The sequence below is a fragment of the Monodelphis domestica genome, chromosome 1 (genome assembly GCF_027887165.1).
Source record: "Monodelphis domestica isolate mMonDom1 chromosome 1, mMonDom1.pri, whole genome shotgun sequence".
NCBI lineage: Eukaryota > Metazoa > Chordata > Mammalia > Didelphimorphia > Didelphidae > Monodelphis > Monodelphis domestica.
Genome location: NC_077227.1, coordinates 407,739,237 through 407,766,943, shown reverse-complemented (window position 1 = coordinate 407,766,943; position 27,707 = coordinate 407,739,237). Strand labels below are relative to the sequence as shown.

General features: G+C 39.3%; 1 protein-coding gene across 4 annotated transcripts; it reads right to left on the bottom strand.

Annotated features, from left to right (window-relative positions):
• On the bottom strand, positions 1-27,707 carry COMMD7 (COMM domain containing 7). Of its 4 annotated transcripts, none has more exons than XM_001362138.4 (9): positions 27,473-27,707; positions 19,800-19,853; positions 19,053-19,155; positions 5,868-5,924; positions 5,749-5,786; positions 4,778-4,868; positions 4,092-4,141; positions 3,463-3,511; positions 1-1,681 (listed from the first exon to the last, which is right to left on the bottom strand). In XM_001362138.4, the coding sequence occupies exons 1-9, from the start codon at positions 27,554-27,556 to the stop codon at positions 1,605-1,607; spliced, it is 603 nt and encodes a 200-aa protein (XP_001362175.1). In that variant the 5' UTR covers positions 27,557-27,707; the 3' UTR covers positions 1-1,604. The 4 variants fall into 4 exon arrangements, with proteins under 4 accessions (XP_001362175.1, XP_007474513.1, XP_056667929.1 ...); XM_007474451.3 differs by having other exon boundaries at positions 19,800-19,850; positions 27,473-27,698; XM_056811951.1 differs by lacking the exon at positions 27,473-27,707 and adding an exon at positions 26,759-26,840.

The window sequence follows — 27,707 nt, the reverse complement described above, 5'->3', positions numbered from 1 at the left end:
AATATTCTAAATTAATTTATTAAATATAAATTTTCAATTAGAAAAAAAAATCTGGGGGAAAAAAAAGGCAATTGCCTCCATGGACCTGTTTCCTTATCTGTAAAATGGAAGAGGATGGTTGAATTAGACAATTTCTTTTTTTTTTTTATTATGAATTTGATAAGCATCAACCAACGTATACAATTCCTTAGAAAACAGAGGATAGAAAAAGGAGATTGACCTGAACTGCTGTGAATCAGATTAGATAAGGGATCCTCAACATTTTTTGAGTTATGGATTCCTTCACAGTATAATGTTATAAAATGTGTACTGTAAAATGCACAGAATTATAAGGGAAATCAAGTATACTGAAATAGTTCTAAAAAAAATTTAAGTTCATGAATTCCAGGTTAAAAACAGATAAGATGAAATGATTTCCAAGGTCCCTCCTCACCTGGACATGCTATGGTTCAAGGTCCCTTCAAGTTCTTAATGTTCTAATCAATAATTTGTGAAATGTGATATGCTAAGTTGGAAATTAAAGACCCTTGTAAACAGCAAAGCATATACATCTTCCCATGGAAAAGGCAATAGGTACAGAGGTACAGAATTTGGAGTAGAAGGACCTAAATTCAAATCCTAGAGTGGCTACCTGTGTGAGCAGGGCAAGTCATTTACCCTCTCTGGGCCTCAGTTTCTTCAACTGTAAAAAAAAAAAAAAAAGAGGATGCCAGACCAGATGGCCTCCAAGGTCTTGAAGGAGGCTTTAAATCTCTGAGCCCCTTTTCCACAAGGCTTTAACCTAAAGGCACTATTGCCTTGCTCCTCCAGGCTTTAGATGTATTTTTCTCTCTTTCCTGGTCTCTGTGTTTAGGTCCAACCCAAATTTTGATCATCTTGTCTCCTAAAATTAATACCATAAATCCTCAAAAAAGAAAGGGATCTTTAATGCAGTGCACATGGACAAGAAGATCAAGGCCTCTTCTTCAAACCCTTTTTTGGAAACTTAGATAAGGCAGAACTGTTCAGTGGCTACTCAGCCAAGGTAAAAGGCTCCTAAGTGTGCTCAGAAGATGATGACCTTCTTGAAGGCAAATACAGGACAGACTGAGTGAAGGCCTTCAAAGAACAGAAGTCTTTGAAAGAGGAGCTATCTTGGGTTTATATACAGATATATCATTAAAATAGGGTCGTATATGACAGATTTCCTACTATACATAATCAATGCATACATATAAAATATTTCCTTCCCCAGATTCTGGCTCTCAGGATGCTGACAGTGAGGTGTCCCCTTGCATAATTTCAGGTTAATTGTGTTCTGTAATTTGACTGCTAATCTTAGAGGTTTGAGAAATGGAAGTTCTGGAAAGTGAGAAAGGAAGAGTGTCAAAAATTAGCTTTTGATTTCTCTCCCTCTCCAAAGTGGGACTCCTGTGGTTTAAATATTTGAGACATGGCCTGTGTGAGGAATGGTTATTTCATGAATCATGAGTTTATGTGGTAATTGCACTGGGCTCCCTAATACAGAACTGTGGCTCTTTCTGGGAATCCCCTGGCCCTCTCACTATTACAGAGCAGGCCACTAGGATAAACAAGCTATTCCTCCACGCCTTCTTCCTTCACCTTCAGCAGAAACACTCCATGCTGGCTCGGACACGTTCCATCTCACTCAGGAAGTTATAGAATTGAGGCAGGGTTAACTCTAGGAAGAGAAAACTTAGTGTCAGATAAATGCTTCAAATTCTTGAATGAAAATCATACAAAAGGGTGAAAAGTGGTAGATTTATAGTGCTCATGGAGTTCAAAGTGATTTTTTCCCTACAACGATAGTTTTAAATGTTTAATATTATTCAGTTAAAATATAAGCTTCTTACGAGCAGGATTCTTTTCTTTTTCCTTTTGTAGTTTCAGAACCTACCATAGGGAAGGCACCTAAAAAATGCTTGCTAAGTAATAGCTTTATGAAGTGTTTTTATATCCTCTAACTATAAACTTCTCTAAGACAAAGTCATGCACTATTCATCCTTATAACCCTTTAAATGTTTCCCACAAAGTAGGCTTCAATCAGTGTTTATAGAATAGAAATGAATTCTGAAGAATTTTAATCCCTGGCTTCTACCTCTTCTTTGTCTTGGAATCAATACTAAGGCAGAAGATTGGTAATTATTAGGTAATTAGGGCAAAGTGACTTGCCCAGGGTCATACAATTAGAAAGTGTCTGGGGTCAAATTTGGACCCAGATCCTCCCATCTCCAGGCCTAGTACTCTATCCACTGTGCTACCAAACTGCCCCAACTTTTTCTTTTTGAAAACCTAACCCCCTGGAGGCTAACCAAACTTGTTACAAACTTCCCTATAGTGTTTTCCTACAATTTGGAAGGCACATAAGTGGACATAGTAGACAGAACACTAAGCTTGTTTCTCAGAGACTCCAATTCAAATCCTCCCTCAGACACTTAGTAGCTAAGTCACTTAATCTCAGCTTCACTTTCCTCATCTATAAAAAGGAGTTATTAATGCACCTACCTTGCATGGTGGCTATGAGACTCAAATGAGATAATATACATAAAAGACTTTGCAAACCTTAAAGTCATTATTATTGTTATTGTTATTTAACATCAATTACTTATTTACTATACTCAGAATACTTTTCCTAAAGGGAAGACAATGACAGTGTTCCTGCTTTCATATTCTTCCCAGGTGGAGACTCCTTTACTCATAATTTGCCATAGGTGGTGCCACAGATAGAACTTAGACCTACAGTCAAGAAGACATTTCAAATCCAGCCTCAGACACTTTAGTTGGGTGACCCTGGGCAAGTCACTTAACCTGTCTGTCTGTTTCCTCAAGTGTAAAACTGAGATGATACTTCCTAGGAGATCAAATAAGAGTATTTATAAAGTGCTTAGCACAGTGCCTAGCACATAGTAAGTGCTTAATAAATGCTATTCGTCTTCTGAATGGAAATGCTCATGTAAATGAAGACCCTTAATTTAGAGAAGGGAAAATTAAAGCTCTGAATGGGAAAATGGCTTCTCTCTCTCTCTCTCTCTCTCTCTCTCTCTCTCTCTCTCTCTCTCTCTCTCTCTCTCTCTCTCTCTCTCTCTCTCTCTCTCTCTTTCTCTCTCTCTCTCTCTCTCTTAAAATCTTACCTTCTGTTTTAGGATCCTAAGTATCCAAGACTTTCCCAGGGTCACACAGCTAGGAAGTATCTGAGGCCACATTTGAACCCAGGGCCTCCTGTCTCTAGGCCTTTTGCTTTATCCATTGGGCCCTGTAGCTGCCCTACAAAATGGCTTGTTGAAGCTCACTGATGATGGCACTGATTTTTTAATTCAGACCCCCTGACTGCCACTCCTTTCTGCCCTAGTCCTTTCCCCAAAGTGTCACAAATAAAGAAAAACTAATATAGGTTTGAATCACAGAAAAGAAATCTTTCTATTCTGGAACAGCTAGGTTCAGGAAAAGGGAGTCAAGACTCACCTATATACACGTTTTCAGTCTGGTTTCCTTTTTTAACCACCAGCTTCAACTGATAGAGGAAAAGAAACAAAATTCAAAACTGCTGGCTTTTAATTTCATAGTTCCCTGGGAACAGTCTAATTCTCTTCCTAAACCTAAGCTCCCTAAATGTATCCTGCTATCTAGTAATCAAACATTTTACATAAAACAAGGTCCCATTAAATTGGAAACAAGTGTCTTTCCAACCCCACAAAGAATCCCAGAGCTGAAGAGAGCTCAGTCATCTCATCCAACCCAATCTCTCACCAAAGCTTGAATCCTACTACAACACCAAATGACAAGGAGCCTATACTTGAAGTCTGCCAGTGATGACTGAGATGCATGAAAGCCCTTTATCCTAAGAAATAACAAGGCAGGGATCTATGGGGCATCCCATAAGTATTAATAGAGTTTTAAGCTATTAAGTTTAAAACTGTTAGCACTAAGTGTAAGCACTAAGACTTTGGGGATACCCTGTATTTGTTTCAATGAATGTTCTCAGGAAATATGATGCAGATTTGATCCTAACTACCTTCATTTTAGATGATTAAATGACAAAAGCATGCATATTCCCAAAAGTCCTAGGGGTGGTGAATGGGAAAGAAACTTACTTGTAAAAAAATACTCCCAACTTTCTGCAGTTCACTGCTCCCTGATGTCACTGTGACACAAAAGGAAAAATCATGAGGACAAGAAGTATTGAGAGACACTCCTGAAGAGCTCAGAGGCACTCAAGAAGCTTTATTTGAACATATCTTTTGGGATAACTTTTGAACAGCAGTCTGAGGAGTCAGATGTTCTTCCATGTGTTATTCCATTTTACAGATGAGGGAAAGACTCAGGGAGGTTGAGGACTTTCTTACTGTCACTGAGGATACTTTAAGTGTCCTCACATCAGAATGTGAAGCCAGCTGCTGCTAAACATAAGTGAAACCACCTTCTCCTTATATAATTATGTCACACTGGTTCTCCAAGGGAAAAGGCAGTTAAGTCACTGGCCCAAGACTTATTGGGAAGATCCAGATCCTACAGACCATCTAATGAATCATCAGGACCAAGTAGGGACACCAAAATTCAAGTTTGTCCAGCTGGCAAAGCAATCACCAGAGCCAAGAAACTAGAGTTAGCAATAGCTGCTGGGCTTAGGCAACAGTGTTTCTACTGAATTAGTCCAAACACCCTTATATGAGAAGGCAGCATTTTCCCCATTTGAAGTTCCTTTTCTTCCAAAGAAATTTATCCACTTATCTCCTTCCCTGGTCCTTCCATTAATTTAAACCTGGCTCAAGCTAATTACCTCCAAATTTCCATTCCATATCTATAAGCTGGTTGATCATCAATGTCTGTCCTATTGCCCATCGTGCAAGTATGGGAGATTTCTGCTTCCACTGCCAGAATAAAAACAAATTAAAAATCACATGAAGAGAAAAATGTTCTTTTTCCCATCCCCTCATTTTATCTGCGCCATCCCCACCTCCCATAAGAGATTCAGGTCTAAGCAACTAACTCAGGAAGGTCTACCCCATCCTACCTAGAAAGGAAGGAAGGAAGGAAGGAAGGAAGGAAGAGGGAAGAATACAAATATCTCCTTTCTTTCCAACATAGCAATGGTGGTTGGCATAACAATAGCAAAATTCCATTTTTTAATTCTAAAATGTTTGTTGTTAAATCCAGCCCAAGGAAAAGAAAAAAGAAAGATGCAAAGAAAGTATCATCTCATTTATATGGAGACAGTAAAGATCTGCCTAGACAACAACCCTACTAAGTAATGTAAATATTATTTATTCCCTTTTAATAGATCCAGAAAACAGAATCTGGACTTGAAAACAGGTCCCCTAACTTTAAGCTCAACACTTTTTTTGCTTTTCTTTTCTGAGGGATAAATTGCCAATGAAGTAGAGAGTGCAGGCACCTGTCCCAGGTTTTCAGGGCAGAGGACAAAAGGGGAAAAAAATTGATACTCAATGACTTCCCCCATGTCACACAGCCAATCTTTTTTTTTTTTTTAATCAGAGACTGGGTTTGAATTTAAGCCTTGTTAAGTCCTGTATCCTGCCAGAAAGACTCTTTCTAGGACTTTTTTATCAAATGAAAACCATGAAGCCAAGAGAAGTGATATAAAGTAGTTGATTGTTTTCTCCAAATCAGTATTTTTTCTTTTGTTAAGTAAAACATGAATATCCACACGAATGAGATCACAGATGCACTGAAGTATTGGAAATAAAACAAGAAATCTTAATTAATCCTGATTAAAAGGAATTGAGATACCTTCTCAGAAAAATAAGTGGCTTTCTCTTCACCGAGGCCTGAGGGAGAAAAGAACGAAGATTAGCATAATAAAAGGCACCAATCACTTAATATTTAGCAGAGGCAAATAAAGGGCCTACCCAGAGTAATGAAATCTGCTCTGACCTGCTCAGCAGTCATATTCTTCTTCAAGGCACCTAGGAAGCAGAAAGACAAACTTGTTTTAAACCTGGGAGCAGTCAGCCTTTGCAGGTTTAATGAGTATCCTGGGCTGTGCAGAAAAAATCCAAAGAAATACAAGACTCTGACATATAAAGGGCTTAAATCTAAAAAGAGAAAGGAAACAGGCAAGAATTAATGACAATCTGATTCAGCTGCTACATATTAAACAATGTACAACACACTGTGCTAGGCACTACAGTCTACAAAAATCTAAGGATCCTAATGCTTAGAATTGAAGGAATATAAAAGATTATCTGGAGAAGCAAATTAAGGCTCAGAGAAAGGAAGTAATCTGTCCAAATGAATAAAGTAGCAGGTCTTGAGTTAGAATCCAGGGTCAGGGATGAATTGTGAGCCTGCCACATGAAAGCCCTAGGGCAGATAGAAAAGTAAAATGACATAAACTGACAGATGCCCTTAAGAGGTTCATAATAAACCCGAAAGAGTTTGTGGTGGGAACTGACTTTATCTAGGGTACTGAACTGGGGCTCTGTGTAAGTCAAGTTTCTAGTGCTGGCATGGTAAGCCATTTCTCTTCCCTGGACCTCAGTTTCCCCCTCTGTCAAATGAGAGGATGAGCCTTAACTGTAAAGGGAGTTGGAGAAAGAACTAATAAGAGTCCTCAGGGAAGGTTTCCTAGAAGAGACAGGAATCTAGCTAAGTCCTTGAAGGATGACTGTCATAAGTAGGTAGAAAAGAGAACGGGAGTGGGATGAGAAGAAATCATCTCTAATAAAATTCAAGGCAATGGCTTACAGAGGAAAAAGCAAGAAAGGAGATTTTATGAGACTAAAATTTTATAGATTATACTGAGCTCCTAATCAACTTGTAAGAAAGATCACTCCCTTCTTTGTAGATTCTACTTGTTTAAAGATATCAGCTGGAGAGGATAAACTGTGGGAGTAGAAACACTGAGGAAAAGCAACTGCCTGACTACAGCGGTTGAGGGGACATGACAGAGGAGAGACTCTAAATGAACACTCTAATGCAAATACCAACAACACAGAAATGGGTTCGAATCAAGAACACATGTGATACCCAGTGGAATCACGCGTCAGCTAGGGGGGTGGGGGGGAGGAAAAGAAAATGATCTTTGTCTTTAACGAATAATGCTTGGAAATGATCAAATAAAATATTATAAAATTTAAAAAAAAAGATATCAGCTGGATCCTATAGGAATTAGACTTGTGGCTAAACTGTCAAACCTCTAGCCAACAGCAGCTTAAATTCAAAAGTTCTTGCCTACTGGGCCCAGCCAAGGCATCCCTCTAAAACCTTGGGGACCAGTCCCTGCTGAGTCTTCAGGCTTTATTCTGGAGTCAGGACTAAAGGCTGAGCTCCAAGTCTGAAGTAATGTTGAGGACAAAGTGTTTATCCTCTGTGTCCTCTCTAGGCTTTGGAGACCAACTTTTCAACAAAAATCTAACTAGAAAAGTCACTGCCTGGTGACAATTCCTGGTGGCTTTGCCACTGGCCTCTCTCTTCCCAAACCTCAAGAAGATTAAAGGGACAGTTGGGCAGCACAATGCATGGAATTGGGAAGAGCTGAATTTAAATCTAGTCTTAAGACACTTCCTAGCTGGGTGACCCTGGTCAAGTCACTTAACCCCAACTGCTTGGCCTTTACTGCTCTTCTGTCTTAGAATTGATACTAAGACAGAATGTAAAGATTTAAAAAAAAAAAAAGTAAAGATATACAGTCTCATGGGTCCCAAACTGCCCCCTCCCCTTAAACATCCAACACAGGTCTATGACTACAAACACCCAAACAGAAACCACTTAAACAAAGAGAGGAAATCTTTCATCTCAGAAATCTGACAAGAAAAGGAAGTCCAAAGTGGAGAAAAGCAAACTATCAGGAAATGCTATGTGCATTTGGATAACCTCTTCAGGCTCAAAAGAGTTAGCTAATAGCCCCATCTAAACTCAAAGGCACTGGGTTCCAGTGGGGCTACTCTGGAGCATATAACAAATATTTCATAATTCCTAAAAATTGCCTTTGCAATAGGTTTATTAAAATGAACTTATGAAACTGTTTTTAAAGCATCATGCTAAGTAAGTAAATTCTAGAGATAAAAAAATCAATTAATAGTCTTGGCTCTCAAGAGGTTCACACTCTAAATTAGGAAGACTGGACATATAGGAGTGTTCCATAGCAGAACAAATGACAAGGGCTCCAAGACCTAAGGTATAGCTGCAATCTGTACGGAAAGGCCCAGATATTGTTCAGAGGCACCAAGGAATGTCTCATAGAAGCAGCCCACCACCCACGGGAAGTGGGGAGTAAGCCTAAGGGTCTAAATGGAGAGGGATCTCTGGGTTCCCTCCATAAAGGTACATTGGCAGGAAAGTGGAAAGTAGATGGATAGTTAAATTCCTCACTAAATTTCTGAGTGTCTTATGCTTTCTACTCTTCATTCACTGAAATCTTGGTTGAATACCTACTGTGTACATTGCACTGTGCCAGAAGCTATATATAGGGATTCAAAGAAAATTCCTATCCTCATGGGCCTAACAGCCCGGTAGGGATGTTAAGCCATATACATTGCCAAGGACCAAACATGAGATTTCATTGATGATATAAGCTCCCAGGTTTAGAAATTCTATCAAAGCAGGTCAATCCCTGACCTAGAACTTAAAGTTGCCTAAAGCAAGGAGAAGGTAGTAACTTGCTGTGTAATTAGAATTTTCTCCCCAGAACTCTCTTTCCCAACTTCCCATTTTCCTTCTCATGTTATATGCTAATGTAGGGAGGATATATTTTGATGTAACTCCACCCCTTGCTCTCTCTTCTTCCTGGAATGGGGCTGTGGAGGCTGGGGGGAAAGCAGGGCAGGAGAGTTTACTCACATGATCATACTTAAGTTTTGTACTTCTATTTTTAATTCTTCTACTTCGAGTGATTATTAATAAATCTTACAAAATATAATACTTGGAGTTATTGGACATTCATTTAAATTTTACATTGTTCAGGGTCACACAGCAAGTGTGTGTCAAGAGGCAGAACTCGACCTTTCTAGGATCCTCACTATCCACTACAGCCACACTACCTCTGAGCTAGATTAAATATAATACAAACCAAATACAAACATAAGATTAAAGTGGAATCAGAGGGAGAGATCTTTTGGAGAAGGGAAGTTGTCAGCATTTAAAACATCAAGGAAAAGGTGGAATCTGAGCTAAATCTTGAAGAATCTTAAGGATCTTTTCTTGTGCCCTCCCTGATTAGGCAGCACAGGGGAGATCTCTGCTTGAGAAGAATATGGGCAAGAAAAGCCTGGTGTCTGTCCAAGACATTGAAGGAGATTCCAGTTTGACTCAAATACAGAGTAGAGGAGGAACCCCAAATAGATTTGAGTCAGGCTTTAGAGTTGAGACTTTATTATCTGAGCTTTGTTTCTCTGTTCAGGAACAATAGAAAAAATTATTTCTCTAGACTATATTTACTATAATTAGAAAAAGAAAGGTCCCTACATTATGAAAAAATTTAAGGATCAAATACTTATCACTTTTACTCTCTACTAAATCAAGACTAAAGAAAACTTACTCTGTCTGGGTCCTTTCTCCAAGCAGGGTCCGCAAGAAGATATTAAGTCTAGTGCAATGTTCACAGTAATGAGTGGCTGACTTGATTAAGACAAAAAAGGAGAATGTGGGTCTCAAGTTACTCATTTGTAAAATGAGGATAGAATTCTTAAGGTCCCTTCCAGTTTTCTTAAGCTCCTATGCATGGGAACACTAAAGGTTATAAATCATTGAATTCCACCAGGGAAGGAGAGTTAAGATTTTCTTTTCCTAAACAGAAATGGTTCTCAATCTTAGAGACAGTTGGTGCAGTAGAGATAAGAGTGCTGGACCTGGAGTCATGAAGATTTGAGTTCAAACCAAGTCCTAGACACTAGCTATATAATCCTCAGCAAGTTATTTAACTCGTGTGCCTCAATGGGGATAGTACTCCTCCCAAGGTGGTTGTGAGAATCAAATAAGATATTGGTAAAGCACTACTCAGAAGAGTGCCTGGCTTAATATGTGATTTGTTTCCTTCCTTCTTAGGCAGTTTTACAGGAAGTTACAAAACACTAAACTAGGAATCAAGACAACTGGGTTGAGTTCCAGATTTGATACTAACATGATCCGTAATCTTGGGCCCAAGTCATTTAACCTGTTAGAGCCTCAGTTTTCCCATCTATGGCATTGGGCCAGTAATACTTACCATTATTTAATTCTTTTTTTTTCCTTTACTTGATAAAATACGTAGAATAGGATAGTATTAGATAGCTTAAGATAGGTGAGTATAGATTGTTTGTTATTTTGGGTAGATATTTTAGTTTAAGTAATATGTAAGTACGTTAGTTAGTGCACAAATGCCAAAATAGTGTTTTCAACATGATTTAGGCTTTGTGCAAAGGGGGGACTATAGCAAGGGAAGGTAAAAGTAGCAAGAGTATAATTGACAGGCCTGGATTCCAAAAGCCATTGAGTCAGAATTCTAAACTGTTGAAAGGAGTGGGTTTCCAACTGCCAGTCTGGAGCTAAAAGTGAATCCTGAAAGGCGAAGATCTGATCTCTCCTGAACTCTCCTGGACAGCTTGCAAGCAGCCTCTTTGAATATCATCAAACAAGGGTGAGAGGAAATTCTCCATACTCTCTAGTGGACAGAGTGGAAACTTGGAGGAACCTCTCTTTCCTGGGATATCTGAGGACTCAGCTGGATTCCTGTACCTGACCCACCAATGAGACTCTGTATGTGAGAAATCTGGTTCCCTGTTGGACTTACCCTTAGGAAACATAGGTATTTAGTTTAGGGTGGTTAGATAGAGGGTTTACTAGCTGGGATAAGTCAGATGCTAACTTTTCCCCTTACTCTCCCCTTACCTTTCCTTTCTCTGTGAATAAACTCATTTTTATATATATGTGATTCTTCCCTTGTGTATAACCTTCCTTTCCCCTTTCCTAAAAAATCACAACATCTGACAATCTCATTAAGCTGTGGAAGATGAGTTAACAGAAGAGACTACTAACATGAGCCATTACTAAAAGTTCCCAAAACTTTATTTTTCAAAGACAGATGAGCTTTGGTCAGAGCCCTTGGTACCAGAGTGAGGGTCTAGTGGGAGGCTAAGGGAAGAACAAAGATTTTGCTTTTGTTAAAATTTGTTAGCAGGGAGCAGCTAGGTGGCTCAGTGGATTGAAAGCCAGGCCTAGAGACCAGAGGTCCTAGGTTCAAATTTGACCTCAGACACTTCCTAACTGTGTGACCCTGGGCAAGTCACTTAACCCCCATTGCCTAGTCCTTACCTCTCTTCTGCTTTGGAACCAATACAGAGTATTGCTTCTAAGATGGAAGGTAAGGGTTTGAAAACTTTTAAAAAATTGTTAGCAAATAGTGTGCCTCAGGCCATCTATCTACATAAGCTTTTATGACTTAACAAGGGAAGAAGAATGCCAATGCAAAACTATTGAAAAAAAAAAGCTGCAGGGGATGAAGGGAAGAGGCATAGACAAAAGGCCCCATTTCAAGAATTCAATAAACATGTACAAAAAACATCACTTTGTGATGCCACAAAGTTCAGTACCTAGTTTAGCCACTTAGAACTCTTGTTTCCCTTCTAGATTCAGCTGCAGGGCCACTTCCTTTGTAAGGCCTCCCCCCAATTCCCCAAGCTAAACTAGAAACTCCTTTATATTTATTTTGCATTTACTTATCTTTGTATAGTTTGTTCCCCCACCAACTCCAACCCAAGGCCAAAATAAGCTTCCCCAAGTCAGGTAGGCTCTTCTATTTTGATCTTTGTTTCTCAACCTAGGGCTATACCAGCCACACCCTTTGAATCTATTAACTATAGTCTGAAGTTAAAAAAAAGAGAGAGAATTGAATGTGATTGACCTTCCATGTAGCCAGCTAAGCATTTCCTTTAAAAAACAAAAGTGGGGGGAGGCAGGCAGCTGGGTAGCTCAGTGGATTGAGAGTCAGGCCTCGAGTCCGGGAAGTCCTACGTTCAAATCTGGCATCAGACACTTCCAAGATGTTTGACCCTGGGCAAGTCACCTAACCCCCATTGCCTAGCCCTTACCACTCTTTTGCCTAAGAACCAATACCCACTGCCTAGCCTTTACTACTCTTCTGCCTAGGTCCAAGACAGAAGGTATTGATTCCAAGACAGAAGGTAAGGGTTTTAAAAACAAACAAACAAAAAGGTGGGGTTGCAAGGGAGCACAGGGGATAGAGTGCCAGGACTGGAGTCATGAGGTCCTGGGTTCATATCTGGTTTTAGACACTTCCTAGCTATGTGATCCTGGATAAGTGACTTAACACTGATTTGTCTATGCTTGCTGCTCTTCCATCTTAGAATTGATAAGACAGAAGGTAAGAATTTGTGAAAATACCACCACCAAACAAAAAGTTATATCTATGGATAGGATAGATCTTTTATGTCTAGGGAGTGAGTTATAACATTTATCTTTTAAGCAGAAAGAAAACTCTTTTTTACAGTTTTTTTAAATCCTAACCATAATGCCTATGACAAAGCAGGTACTACTCTGTTGAATTAATTTCTTCCTGTAGCAGTAGAGACTTCCACAATGGCAGTCTCAACTCTGAGGATTCTCATCAAATAGTTATTGCAAGACCAATACTAGGGATAAAAGGTTTCCAGTTGTACAAACATCACTCATCCCCATGTAATACAGGAATAGAATGTGTAAGTGACTTGCCCAAGGTTATAAGGTTGATGCTCTTTCTATAGAACTATGGGCAAAGTGTTAAGAATATACAGAAGAATAAGATGGGGTATGGAATTTATTCTAGCTAGAAAGAGAGGATATATTATAAAAAGATAAAAACAAAAAAAAATTTTAAACCAAGTCATATCTTCTTCTGTAGGAGAAGAATAAAAAAAGGCTAGGCTGTTAACAGTAGTCCAAGAATGAGGTGGTAAATGTCTAAACTCCCTTGGTGGCTTCATACGGTAGAAGAGACAAGTGTGAGATGTGGCCTAGAGTTAAAATCGACTTGGCAACAAAAGGACTTGGCAACTGATTGGATACAGTTGGTAAGGGAGAGGAAAAAAAAATGTCTCTCAGATTCTGTAGCTGTGTCCCTAAAAACAATGGTGGAACCCTCAAAAGAAGGAAAAATTTAAGAGAAAAGGGAGAAGAAAAGAGATTTGGGGGAAGAAAGTAATCATTTCTATTTTAGATATGTTAAGGGGACATATGTTTGAGGGACATCCCATCTGGACATGTCTAGGGTACTGCAAATCCAGAAGTCTGAAGGAAACATTATGGTCAGGTATGTAACTCTGAGAGTCATGTGCATGGGGATAAGTGATGACTTGAACAAACAAAACTGGATGAGGTCAACCAGGGAGCCCAGAGAATGAAAAGGACCCTGGGGAAAAAACAAACAAACAAGCATGGGAGACAGCCATATTAAGGAGTTGGAAATGAAGAAGCAAAGAAACTAAAAAGGAATGGACAGAGAAGTGGTGGAAGAACTAGAGACAACAGTCATAGAAGCCTAGGAAGCAAAGAAAGGATTCTGAACTTGATCCTATAAGGATGAAATTCTCAAAATGTGATTCAGGACTTCTGGGGGTCCCCAAGACCTTTTAAGGGGGTCAGTGAGGTCAAAAGGACTTTCATAATAATTCATTAAGGGGTTTGGGGGTTAAGTAACTTACCCAGGGTCACATAGCTAGGAAGTGGCTGAGGTCACATTTGAACCCAGAACCTCTATTCTCTAGGCCTGGCTATCAATCCCCCAAGCCAACTACCTGTCCCCAAATCCTTTTTTTTTTTTAATAAATCTTAGGTGACTAATAGAAAAAGCAAAGCCAGGCTTTAGGAAGAGAAAATAGGAGGAGGAAAGTATAACAACCTGGACCCAGTCAGAAAGCCAGCAAAGAGAAATAACACAAGAAAAGAGAAGAAAGGCTAGAAATTATAATGCTTGAATCTATTGAGAATCAAGGATGTTCCAATCAACTAAACTTCTTCCATAAAAAGCTGAAAAAATGCCAGTTTCAAGTTCAGATGAATGCTTAGCTAGCCTTCTCCCTTAGAAAAACGAATGGTTCATCTGATAATGTTAGCTTTGATTTTAAGAAGACAAGTGAATGAACTATGAATACTATATAATGGTTCAGTCACTCAATGTTTATTAAGTGCTGGGAAAATATAGGGCACTGTGCTCAGTGCTAGGTGATGTCTACTTAGATATGACAGGAACCTAGCCTGCCTTCATAAAGTTCACAGTCTAACAGGAAGATGAGAAACAAAATATAGAAAGCTATAATTCACAACATTACAAGATAAAATAAATATCCACAAAATGATACATGAGGATCAAGGGAAAATAATGTTACAAGTATTTGGAAAAGTGGGGAAGAAGGGAAGGGAGAAGAAAGAGAACTTTTTTTGGAGAAGGCATTTCAATTAGGCTTTAGTGAAACAATAGAAGTCCACCAGAGAAAGGAGAACCTTTAGAGCTTAAGGAACAATGAAAACAAAAGCCCAGAACTAAGAGAGCACAAGGCAAGTCTAGGTTAGCTGGGTTACAGGTCTGCAGAGCTCCTGAATAAAGATAATAAGGTTAGAAAGGAGGGAGAGAGCCACCTAGCTACCTGGGAATGTGACTCTTTCTTGGCTGACAAAAAGGAGCCACTAAAGATTTCTGACAGAGGATTGGCTGTTGTTCCTCCTGATAGTGACTCAGTATGCCACTTCCATGCCCAACAGAATAGAAGCTCCTTAAGGGCAGGGGTTGTTTCATTCTTTGTCTTTATATCCTCAGTGCCTATCACAGGATCTGGTATATGTTGTTGAGTCATTTCAATCTTGTCTCAATATTTGTGATCCCTTTTGGGGTTTTCTTGGCAAAGATACTAAAGTAATTTACTATTTCCTTCTCCAACTCATTTGACACATTAGAAAACTGAGGCAAACAGGGTTAAGTGACTTGCCCAAGATCACAGGGTGAGTATCTGTGGCCAGATGAAGTCAGGAAGAAGTCTTCCTGATTCTAGGCCCAATGCTTTATCCACTGTGCTACCTGGCTGCTCCATATATGTCTGGTATATAGCAAGCACTCAATAAATGCTTGCTGATTAAGTGAATACATTAAGTTTATAGTCCATACTACACAAAAGAGTCAGTTATGGTCTAGTGAGGGTCTTGGTCTGCTCCTCTTCCATTCAATTTCAATTCAACCAGTATTTCTTAAGGCCTCACCATGGAGACATTAAACAACTCTTGGTCCCAAGAGGCATACAGTTTCTTAGGGAAACAAGTAGCAAATGGAATATTATTTGATTAATAGTGAAATAATACAGGTAAGTATACATAGAGGTAGAGAAGAGTCATTCATTCAGCAAGCATTTATTAAGCATCTACTATGTGCCAGGTGCTAAGGAGAGGGAAGCCCCTTCACTCCACTCCAGGGTCCTTACATTTGACTGGAGATCTCTGGGACAGAGGTATGGTAGGAAAGCAAGATGGGTGGTATGCACAAGAGTTTGAGAGAGGGAAGAAATAGCCTGATATAGGATAAAGAATCCTGGACTGAGTGTTGAGAGTTCCTTACTCTATCAGTAACTCACTGAGTAATCTTAGGCTTTTTTTTTTACTCTTTGAGCCCCATTTTTCTCTACTTTAAAAATTAGATAATTGAACTTATCTTTTTCAAGCTTTAGATTCTATGACTGGCTAGAGACCAGGAAGTCAACTAGAAAGTTCTTCTCAGAGCTAAACCAACTTCGGTGTGGAAATATGGTAGTATATTACTATATTAAAAGAAACTATGAATATGGGGCAGCTAGGTAGCTCAGTGGCTAGGCCTAGAGTGGGGAGGTCTCTTAACTCCCTAGGCAAGTCACTTAACTCCCATTGCCTACCCCTTACTAGTATTCAGCCTTAGACCAATACACAGTATTGATTCTAAGACAGAAGGTAAAGGTTTTTAAGAAGGAAGGAAGGAAAGAAAGATATCAAGAACTCAAAGAAGTATAGCAAAGTTTACAAACTGATGTAAGTGAAGAACAGCCTGGAAAATTATATGTACAATAACAATGATGTAAAGGAAGGGAGTAAGAAAAAACCCAGAACAAATACAGATACAAACCAGGGTTAGTTTGAAAAAAGAGGGGGAAAAAACGTATCTCCCTGTTCACCTCTTTGCCAAGGCAAAGTATTTACAGATGTGTCATACTGCATGGATTGGCAGAATTGGTTGATGTTAATTTTAATGAACTGCCTTTTTTAAAAAAAACCCTTACCTTGTGTGACCCTGGGCAAGTCACTTGACCCCCATTGCCTAGCCCTTACCACTCTTCTGCCTTGGAGCCAATACACAGTATTGCACAGTATTGACTCCAAGACGGAAGGTAAGGGTTTTTATAAAAAAAAAAAACCCTTACCATCTGCCTTAGAATCAATACTAAGAATTGGTTCCAAGGCCAAAGAGAAGTAAGGGCCAATCAATTGGGGTTAAGTGACTTAACCCCAGCCCAGGGTCACACAATGAAGAAAGTATACACCTAGCTGCCCCCTTGAACTGCTTTAAAAAAAAAAAAAGAAAACTTGTCTTTTTAAATGGCTTTAAAGATGACACCAAGATGGCAGAGTCTCATGGTAGAAGTATAGCTGAACTCCACATACAATTGAGTATAGGAATACATTTCATTCAATAGGAAAATAGGAGGGAAAGGGAAGAGAGAAGGAAGAATTAGAGGGAGGGATTAATCCTAAACAAAACAAAGCTAACAAAAAACATACAAAAATATTTGTAGCAACTCTTTTTGTGGTTGTAAAGTACTAAAAAAAGGAATTGCCCATCAACCAGGCAATGTTCCTCATATATGACATTCCATTTCTCATCTCCTTGCCTTTGCCCTGGCTGTTCCCTCCTCACCTCCAGCTCTTAGACACCCTAGCTTACTTCCCCCTAAGACCTCACTCAAAATTCATCTCCACAGGAAGTCTTTCCCAGTCCCTCTCCTAGTTATCAGTTTCTCTCTAAAGTTACCTTCTCCTGACTCTATTCATTCTTGTATGCATCAATTTATACACAGGTCCCCTCCATAAGAATGAAAGGGGCAGGGACTATCTCTTTATAAGGCTCCTCCATCCCTACCCCCGCCTCTATGCACTTAGCACACTGTCTAGCACATATCAGCCCTTAATAAATACACACTGACTGTCTGATGGAATATTTGTTTTATAAGTAAAAGTTGATGGGGGGGCCCAAAACAAGGCAGTGGCATGTGAGTTAGGCTTTATATTAAAGGTAGGCATTTAACAAAGTGGTAAAGGAAGTCACAGAGTGAATTTTTGGCAGGATGGACTTGCCCACTCAGCCCCCTCTGCATGACTTTTCTCATCAACATTCCTTACTAATGAAATTGACATGATTGTTGTCCTTTCCCTAGTCTCAGAAAAATTACTATAAGAGCAAAATGCCTGCACACTATTTCCCCAAAATATCACCAAAAGATTAGACTTACAAAAAAAAACCCAAAAGACTATTATGGGTTAACTTGTGCTTAGGTACATAATTCCCAGCAAAAGCTGTACCCACAAGCCAAGGTCAGACTATCCCCTACTCCCCCTATACAGAAACTCATTCTCCTACATAAATCATTCATAAGGAAAAACTTGGACAGGTACACCAAGCTTCATCATGCCTCAGTGACTTGGTTTTACCAACCAAAACTACCCTTGAGAAACTCCCTAGTAAACCCTGAAAAAGATCAGTCTAATATTAAATCTGAATTGTGTTCTCAGTACCTCTCTGATCTCTTAACCTCACTACTATGATTATTAATTGTTTTTAGGATCTATGATTATCTATTTCTATTAAAGTAATAAGTGATTTGACTTGATTGTCTGTAAGCTCAAAGCTCCTCACAGGTTAATGAGAAAATTAAGCCACCTGTGACAAAATCATTTATTTTGTGTAGAACCTTTGTGTTTCCTGTCAAATCAATAGTTACTATACAAATGTATAGAATGATCTCAGAATGTCAAACAATTTGTTAAAAATTAATGTTTCACATCCAATTATCATTACTTGAACATATATGTCAAATACTGTATCTGTGTGCCAAAAAAAATGGGTATAAAAATAAAGGCCAAACCTGGGCATGGCGAAGCAGCCATTTCATGCAGAGCATGCCCCTGGCAGAAACATATACACAGAGCTGCCTTCCCATCTCTCATTTCGCCTATCTGCTCTAACTACTGAGGACCCCTGGAGCCAGTGGGGCTGAACCCTGGCCCATGGCAGCTGATTCCCTGTACCACACCTTCCTTCCCAAATGTGATGGGCCCAGATCTTAGAACAAGGAAGATAAATTAGCAACATGTGATGGATGGATTGGATGGAGAAAGGGTTGGGAAATTCCATGTGAAGGCAATTTTAATAGCCTAGGTGGGTAGGAATGAGAAGACAGATGCAAGGGTAGAAGTAAAAGACATGGCACCCATAAAATCAGCAAGACTAAGAAGCCATCAATCAGAAAACAGCTGAACAAATTATGGTATGTAATAGAATACCATCATACCATGAGAATGGATGAAAATGATAGTTTCAGAGAAACCTGAAAACACTATATGGACCAATGATGAGTAAATTAAACAAAACAATTTATACAATGGCAACACTATAAAGACTATTTTAAAAGGCTTAAGAATGATCATAAATGTAATGGCTAACTGTGATTCAAGAAGACTAATGACAAAGCATGTTAACAACCTCTTAATAGAAAGGAAATGGATTCGAGATGAAGAAAGAGATTTTTGGACATGGCCAAGACAAGAATTTGTTTTGCTTGACTGCACATATTTGTTTAAGGGTTTAAATTTTCTTTTCTTTCCTTTTTTAAAAAATCAACTGGAGAACAAGGAAGGTGAGGAGAGAAAATAAATGATTGATTTTAAGAAATCTTTTTTTCCCAAAAAAAGATTAGAAGCCTAAAGAATATGAATGATGAGGGAGTGAAGAGATAGCATTAAGTTTCCAACATGAGAGACTGAGTAAACAGTAATGGTAATAACAAAAAACATCAAGGGCAGGGAATATTCATTCAAAGCTCTACTCTACTCACCATTGGGCACTAGGAGAAGGCTTTTCACAATATTCTTTAAGGGCCCAAGACTGATCTGATTGGTGACAGCAAAATCAGACAATTTAGCCAGGAATGTTTCAACCTATAGCACAGAAAGAACACAAACAAACCCCTTAACATTTTAAAAAATAATTATTTTATGATCTTAAAAATCAAACACAAACATTTCAATATATAATGAACAAAAAAAGACTATTTATGAAATAATGAACTTCTTTGTACAATTTATTTTTAAAGAGTATGTTAAAAGGTGGTACCAATTTATTTATGTTCTCTTCTGAACTTTTCCTTTTCTTATTTTGAAGTATTTTACTGATGCTAATTTCTCTTCTCTATCATTTCCCCATAACTGCCCCCACTAAAAAAAATCTTCTTGTAATAAACAAATATGCTTTAAAAAAATTAGCCATGTCTGAAAATGTAAGTCTCATTCTATATCTCTAAATCCAGGAATTCTTAACCTTTTGTATTGTTTACTCCTTTAGTGGTCTAGGGAAGCCCTTCTCAGAATAATGTTTTTAATGGCATAAAATATATAGGATTGCAAAGGAAACCAATTGTACTGATATAAAGATGTAATTCTCTCTACAGATCCCCAGTTTATGAACCCAGCTCCAGCCCATTATCTCTCTTCCAAGAGGCAAGGAGCTCGCCATTACTTTCCAGGCTGTCCAGCACAACAGCTGCCAAATCAAACTTTTCTGGTTATCAAGTAAAGGATCTTACCTCCTTGGGTTGAACCAAGAAATAGAAAATCACTTCGGTCAGTGCTGCAAACTGCTGTGAAGATGAAAACAAGAGTTTCAGTATACTTATCTACTGAGTCAGATTCCTGCTTCTACTTCATTCTTGAGCTGCAGAATCTCAAGAGAGAAAAAAGGCAGGACCTTAGAACATTTACAGCCCCAAACATCAACAATCTCTTCCTCCCCCTCCTCCTCCTGGCTCATTTCCCAAACCAGCCTTTGCCTCCAACACCCTGAAATCTCTTCCCAAAAACAAATTACCACCTGCATCTAGTTCACTGAAGGAACGTTATTTTTAAAAATAGCTCATCAGCACCAGGAAATATTGACACAGCAGTTGCTGCTACATAAAGCTGTGAACTGAGATGAAGATTCATTCTCCCTTCTGCTATAGCCTGCAGTACCAGGGCATCTATTGTTCCACTGCAAGGCCAGGGCTTCCACTGTTACCTCCTTCAAGAAGGCTTCCTCATGCCTTCTAGCAGAGTAACTACAAAGAATGTAGGATTTAAATCAAATTAGAGGATCTAAATTCCTTCTAGCATAGAGTATTACAAAGAATGCTGGATTTAAATCAAATTAGAGGATCTAAGTTCAAATCCTGGGGTAACTGACCCATTAGGATTATAGGATCACAGATTTAAAGACAGAAAGAACTTCAGAAACCATCTTAGTTCTTAACCTCTCTGGGCTTCCATCCAGCTGTAAATCTATATTTCCCTTTGATCCACCCCAGCTGAAAGTAATCTTTTTTTTTCCCCAATTGATTTCATAGTGTTTCCCCATCTGTGTGCATGAGATAGTCAGTAGAGGCTTAGGTTTGAATACCTCCTAGCATGAGCTGTATGACCATTATTAGCAAGCCACATAAATGTCTCTGAGGCAGTTTCTTCAACAATAAAACAGGGCTAAAACTAATTGTAGTTATTACCTCACAAAGATGTAAGGATTAAATGAGATGACAAATGAACGTAAAGCACTGTTATCCATAATTGACCACAGGTTCCTTGTCAGAGATCCTTGGACCTCCTTTAGCCCACAGCATATAGAACACATAGCCCACAGTTGATAGAACAGGTCCTTAATATATGACTATTAAATGGATAAAAGAATTGCAAAGCTAGAAGACCCTCAAGGCCCTCTAATCCAATCCTAACCATAATATGGCTGAATGACCTTTGCTTAAAGGCTTTTGGTGATGTTCAACAGTAATGATGCTCCATTTTGGGATAGCTTTATAACTTAGTACATTTCCCTGGGCTGATCTGAAATTATCCTACCAAACTTCCACCTAGTACATCAGTCAGACAGTAAAACTAGCTTGTATTAAGTGCTTACTATGTGCTAGACATTGTGTTAAGCTCTGGGGATAAAAAGAAAAACAAAAAGTGGTTCTTGCTTTCAAAGGGAGAAACAACATGTAAACAATTATGTATAAACAAATAGATACAGGCTAAACTGGGGGTAGTCTCAAAGGGAAGATACTAGGGAGGGATTGGGAAAGGCTTCTTGAAGAAAGTAAGACTTTGGAAACCAGGGAAATTAGGAGGCGGAGAAGGGAGAGTGTTCCAGGAATGGGAATCAGACAGTGAAAATGCTCAGATACAAGAAGGAAGATGGAGTACCTTGTTCTAAGAACAGTAAGAAGGCCAGCATCAATGGATTATGGGAATGTGGAGGGAGTACAGTGTAAGAATACCAGGAAAAGGAGAGGTCAGGAAAGGGCCAGGGTGTGAAGGGCTTTGAAAGCCAAACAGATACATCCTAGCTCTAACAGTCAGTAGAAAAAGCCTGTTTTCCGAAGAAAAGTCTAATATCTGAAGACAGTGATCATGATGCCCTACCCCTTAGTTTGCTTCCCTTACCATGAAATCAACAAATACAACCTTTATTAAAATCAATTGAGAAGGAATATTTGAAGATTTGGGTTTGAATTCTAGAGAATCTGTGGGATTTCTTCAGCTCAGCTCAAATACAACGTTCTGTAGAAGGCCTTTTCTGATCCAGTCCAGTCCAGTCCATCACCTCAGCCCCTCACCCCACCATCATCCTGAGGAGCAAGCTTTTAGGATAGGCAACCTGGTAACCACCTCTAAGAGGCTGTAGCCCCTTACAAGCCATGGTTAAAGAAAACCAAGGTGGGTGGGGAAACCTCCCCAAAGTCCTTAGCTATGTCAAATTGTACAACATCAAAAAGAGCTTTATTAATAGAAATAGCATTAAAGGAGGGTGGAGGGAACTGCTAGAATCTCAGGGGTTGCCTTAGATGGTAAGCAACTGGGCAATGACTTAAATTGTCATATAAGTACATAATGGAAAATTACTGCAATTTAAGAAATGACAAAAGAAATAATTTCAGAGAATCCAGGATAATATGAACTGATGCAAAGTAAAGTAAGTAGAACTAGGAGAATGATTTATACAAGGACAACAATATAAAGAAAAATAAATCTGAAAGGCTTAAGAACTCTAATCAAAGCAAAAGACCAATGTGTCTCCTGAGGACCTTGCCTCCTGTCAGAGGCAATGGACAGAAGGTACAAAGGCATACCTTTTCAGACATGGCCACAGAAAGGATTTGGTTTGCTGGACTTTATTTGTTATGAAGGTCCCCCCCTCCTTTGTTTCTCTCTGTTAATGGAAGGGATATGGGGGAGGGGGAGGGAAGAATAGTGGTTAACAACTGTGATGTCAAAAAAAAAACCCCAACCCTATTATAGCATTTTTAAAATGCAAAGAAGAGAACAAATAGAAGTTCAAAAGGAAGCAAGGCCAATCAGGACAGTTTTGAAAGTAACATACAATTTGTTACATATTTTTAAGAAGCAGCTACCCATATGAAATGGAGATTCATGGTTTCTGATATATGGAAAGACTTTTTTTTTTTTACTATTCAGAATTTAAAAAAAAAACAACAACAAAAACCCTTAATTACACCAGTGAAATACAGTGTCACCTTCTTGGTTTCAGCAACCTAAGGACCAAGGGCCCTTTCTGACTTAAGGCTAAAACCTCCTTCCTAAATCTGTCTCCTATTGGAATATCTGGCCTGGAAGAGCAAAAGACAGTCTTTTTGATATTCCAGGTGCTCAACAGTGTTTTGAACTTAGTAAGAACTTAAATGCTTTTTCTTCCTTCCTTCCTTCCATACATTCATTAGAATGTAAGCTCCTTGAGGGCAGGGATTTTTCCCCCCTTTTTTTCCCCCCTTTCAGTAGCCCCAGCAAGGAATCAGGCACATAATAGCACCTAAAACAAATGTTTATTGGTTGATTCCGAGCAGCAGGACACAGTAGTCTCTCCAGGAAAATGAGACTTATAATACTTGCTTTATTTCTCTCAATGGGTGGTGGGAGGCTCAAATACTATAATATATTAAGCTAATAAGACAATTATCACTTGTATTATTTCTCAAATAGACAGCAAACTCCTAGTAGGCAGGAAAAGTCTCCATATTAATTTCCTTTAAGAATAAACACATAGCCAACATGTGTTAAATACTAATAAATATTTGTAGAATGAAAGACTTAATGTTGAATTCTACTTACAGCCTTGATGTGTTTACTCCCTCAGGACTAAGCTTCCAGCACCCAAATAAACCCAACTCCAGAACCAACATCAGGCCCAAATACCAGAGAAAACTTTCTACATTGTGAGCTAAGATTTGGGGATACATGCAACTACTCTGGAAAACTATTTGCAATTATGGGAGCAGTCACTTAACTTTTCATGCCCTCTGACATGGAGGTCCCACTGCTAGACATATATCCCAATGGCATCAAAGATAGAGAAGGTCTATTTTTTGTGCCAAAATATTCACACTACTGTTGTGGGAGAAACATACCAGAGTCTGTAGCAGGGTCTCACACCAAGAATGGGAGACTCAAATTCTGTTCAATCAGAAGTAAGATAATAATTTTATTTGAAGAAGAGATTTAAGAAGGTATAATGACCTAAAAGCTGGTGGAATCTTCTGGGAGCTAATCAGGTAGCCTCAGGGTTGATGTACAAGCCCAGAGACTAGTAGAGTAGCCTCTCTGGAGCAGACAGAATTGCAGCTCTCCAGGTGTGGAGTAGCAGCTTCCCGATATGTGGGTCACGGTTGGCAAATTTATTAAAGTCTGGGGGTTAGTTTTCTTCCTTTACAGAGAAATCTTAACTTTTCCCCAAAACCCTGAAAAATGGGCATGGCTGAATGAAGGTGGTTTGGGTTTGACACATAGTCATAGAGAATAAGGAGCAAGTGTAGGTTTGGAAGATTCTTCTGGAATGCCAGAGTCTCCACTTCGAGGGTCCCTTGTTCCCCATTGTCTACCTTATCATTTATAAATGTGGAAGAGGTCTTGCTGCCCTACTTGAATGAGATTCATTCAAGGGGGAGCAGGGAGATGTACACTGGAGGACAATATAGGTAACTAATTATGCCTTACAGTTCTGAACTAAAATAAATATAGAACAATATAAGTAATTAATAAGACTGATTAGGCACAAACCTGATGCCCAGTATAAAACATTACAGACTCAGTAAACAGAATGGGCAACTGATCACTCTGCAATTCCTGCTTGACTAATGCTGAAACTATAGGATGAGGATCTTGTTCTTATTACTATCCCTCATTGCTAGCTGTGTGCCCTCATTACTATGAGTCTGTGTGGGCGTAGCTAAGGAAAGAGGTGCCCACCGATACATCAATAAGCATTTAAGTACCTACTAGCCAAGTATTAAATGGGGATACAAAAACCAAAGTGAAAGTCTCTGACCTCAAGTAGCCTACATAATCTCAGGAGAAATACAAGTGGGGTGGGGTGGGGTGGGGGTAGATGATAGCCTGAAGTAAGATAAAGAGTAATTAAGTAGAAAGAAAGGATGAGAGAAACGTGGAGATGACTTGTGAAGACTTGTCAATCAGCTGGCTAGATGGGGTGAGCTTTAGGGATTGGAAAAGGATTCTAAAGCTACAAACCTGCATAACTAGGAGGATGAGAGAACATCCAAGAGAAATAGAAAATTTGAAAGTGGGGTGGATTTGAAGGAAAATATTATGTTTCCTGTAAAAGAGATGAGACTATGCAGAATTGGGGGGGGGAGGGCATAGCCAAAGTTTGATTTGTTTGACTTGACTATTCATATTTATAAAAGGGGTTTTTTGCTCTTTTTTTCCCAATTGGGGGGGGAAGAGGGAGAGAAAGAAAAAAATAAAGGCTTGCTGACTGAAAAAAAAATAATAATTAAAAAAAATACTATGAGTTGTTTTTGAGATGTCAATGGGTCACAGAGGTTGAAATATCCAATAGGCAGTAGGCATTGTGGCAAAAAGAACTCAGGAGAAAGACTAGAGATAGAAATATAAAAACGCTAAATAACATTTATTTCCTAGGAGATTCAGGGGACTATCGGTTAGAGAAATTCGGCTCTCAACTACTACCTCTTCAAGGGGGCTTTCCTAATTTCCCTGGATGATAGTCATTGTCTTCCCTCCCCCAAATTACTTTGTATATATTTGTGTGTGAAAATAAATATAATATATACTTTCTTGTTTTGGAATAGGTTATTATTTCCCTAGAATATAAACTCCTTGAGGACAGAGATTGTATTTTTGCATTTGTATACCTTAACACCTATCATTGCCTGAAACATAGTAGGTGCTTAATAAATGCTTGCTGATTGACTAGTGTTATATATTCCATCTAATGTATAACTGTAAGAAGATTTTGCTTAACTGTTTTTATTACAAGGTTCATGGGGTGGGTTGGAATGGTAGTATATTAAAAAATGATTTGTAAAAACAAAGGAATCTGGGCAACTAGGTGGCTCAATGGATAGAAAGCCATTAGCTCTGGAGTATTAGGAAGATAGGAATTCAAATTTAACCTCAGATCCATCCAGGTTGTATGACCCTAAGCAAGTCACTTAACCCCAATTGCCTAGCCCTTACAGCTCTTCTGCCTTAGATTCTAAGACAGAAAGTAAGGGTTTGGAGAGGTAAAAAAAAAAAAGGAATCAATACAATGTTCATTTTAAAAAGGGATTTGAATCTCAGTTTTTATTTTCTGCTAGAAATAGTTTATTCTCATATTTAGCTTGGCTGTATTTTTTAGTTTAAGTAGAATTCTCTCTGTTTTCATTATCTTATCTAAATTTACATAGAAAAGCTGTATCAGATAATTAGGGAGCAAAACATCATCACTAACAGAATATTGAGGTATTTGCTGATGAATTACAATACAACTTTCATTCCATACTGTGTGCAAAAGCACTGAGAAAAGGTTTGCAGTAATGTTAATGTCTAACATCTCAATTAATACAACAACCTTTAAAGTACAGTACTAAATGATTATTACATCTACTTTACAGAGAGGGAAACTGAGTCACAAAACTAGCACAGGTAATAAAGATGAACGGATTTTCCCTGTCTTTAAGCCCCAAACCCTTTCCACTCAATCAATCAATGCCTTTCTAACAAGGCTGCCTCTGCTTTCATTAAACTGACAAACAAGTTAGAATCATGGAATTTCAAGGGCTGGTAGGGGTTTAGAGATTATCTAAATTATAAATTCTTAACATGCTACCAGCAGTCTTTTTTTTAACTTCTGATAAGGTATTTTTAAAATTAATGAATTTTTAACATCCATTTTTTAAAAAATCTGAATTCCAAATTCTCAGTGATTTTTAATACAGTTGGTTTCCTGTGCAAACCTATGTATTTTATATATTTAAAAACTTTTCGGGGGGGGGCATAGAATTCATCCAACTGCCAAAGGGGTCCAGGACATACAAAAAAAGTTAGTAGCATTTATAAAGCACAGTAAGGTTTGCAAAACGCTTTACAAACATTATTACATTTGATTCTCACAGCAATCCTGTGTTCTATTATCATCCCCATTTTACAAATGAAGAAACTGAGGAAGGCATAAGTTAAACGACTTGCTCAGGCTCACCCAGCTAGCCAGTGTCTTGAGTGTGGGAGTATATTCAGGTCCGCCCATCTCGAATCCAGCACTCTCCACTGCTGCCACCTGGCTGCCAGTAAGAAACACTACCTAAAGTCAAACAAATCCTTCCGTATAGATGACTTTTCTGTAATGGGCTAAATTTGGGGGAAAAAGCAAAAAACATAACCTGACCTATCCCAGGTGTCTTGGCGCTGGTGGGATTTACTCCCAGAAGCCTCTCTTTCTGTCTGCTCGATTCTGCCCGGCCTCCAACCTCTGGTTGCACTTCCCGGTCTCTACGGTGCCCCCCAGTCGTCCTCTGGAGCCCCACGATATCAACAAGGGCTCCCCCTTACCCAGATCTCCATTCAGTCGCTCACTGCTCTCTATTTATATAGTATAGGGGAATACTCCTAAAAGCTCTTTGGCCTTGGCTATAGGGGTTTTTCCCAGGAGTTCATAGGATCAAAGATTCGGGGATGGAAGGACGCTGGATCTCACTTTACAGGTGAGGTTCACCAAGACCCAAAGAAATTAAGTGATTCGTTTAAGACGACAAAGACCCAAGGCTGGACACCTATAGAAGCCACGAAACTCGGACATCAGACCCCGCGCTCTCTGCAGAACCAATCTCCGCGCACTACGGACGAAACCCCGCCTCCCGGCTCCCCCCCCCTCCGGCTCCTCCCCTCCCCCACCCCCAGGCCGCGACGCGCGCACCTCCGAGCTGAGCTGGTTCAAGTGCAGCATATCGTTCCCTACGGACTCGGGGATGGGGTCCCGGGTGAAGTGAAAACGCCCCATGGTCACACGCGCGCCTGCGCGCGCGTGCCACCGCTCTGTTCTTCGTAGATGCACCCCAGGCCGGGTCGCCACTGCAGCCTCCGCTAGCCTCGGTTTCAACTCCGTCGCCACACGTTGCGCGCGCACCCGCGTGTGGCCCGCCTCCTCCCCT

What these genes read in the sequence shown, in the direction of transcription:
- COMMD7 (XM_001362138.4), bottom strand. Translation starts at nt 27,556, where the DNA reads ATGGGGCGTTTTCACTTCACCCGGGACCCCATCCCCGAGTCCGTAGGG. An exon ending in CCACTTATTTTTCTGAGAAG is followed by an intron (nt 4,869 to 5,748) that starts GTATCTCAATTC and finishes TTATTCTGGCAG; the next exon opens with TGGAAGCAGAAATCTCCCAT. An exon ending in GACTGAAAACGTGTATATAG is followed by an intron (nt 1,682 to 3,462) that starts GTGAGTCTTGAC and finishes TTCTCTTCCTAG; the next exon opens with AGTTAACCCTGCCTCAATTC.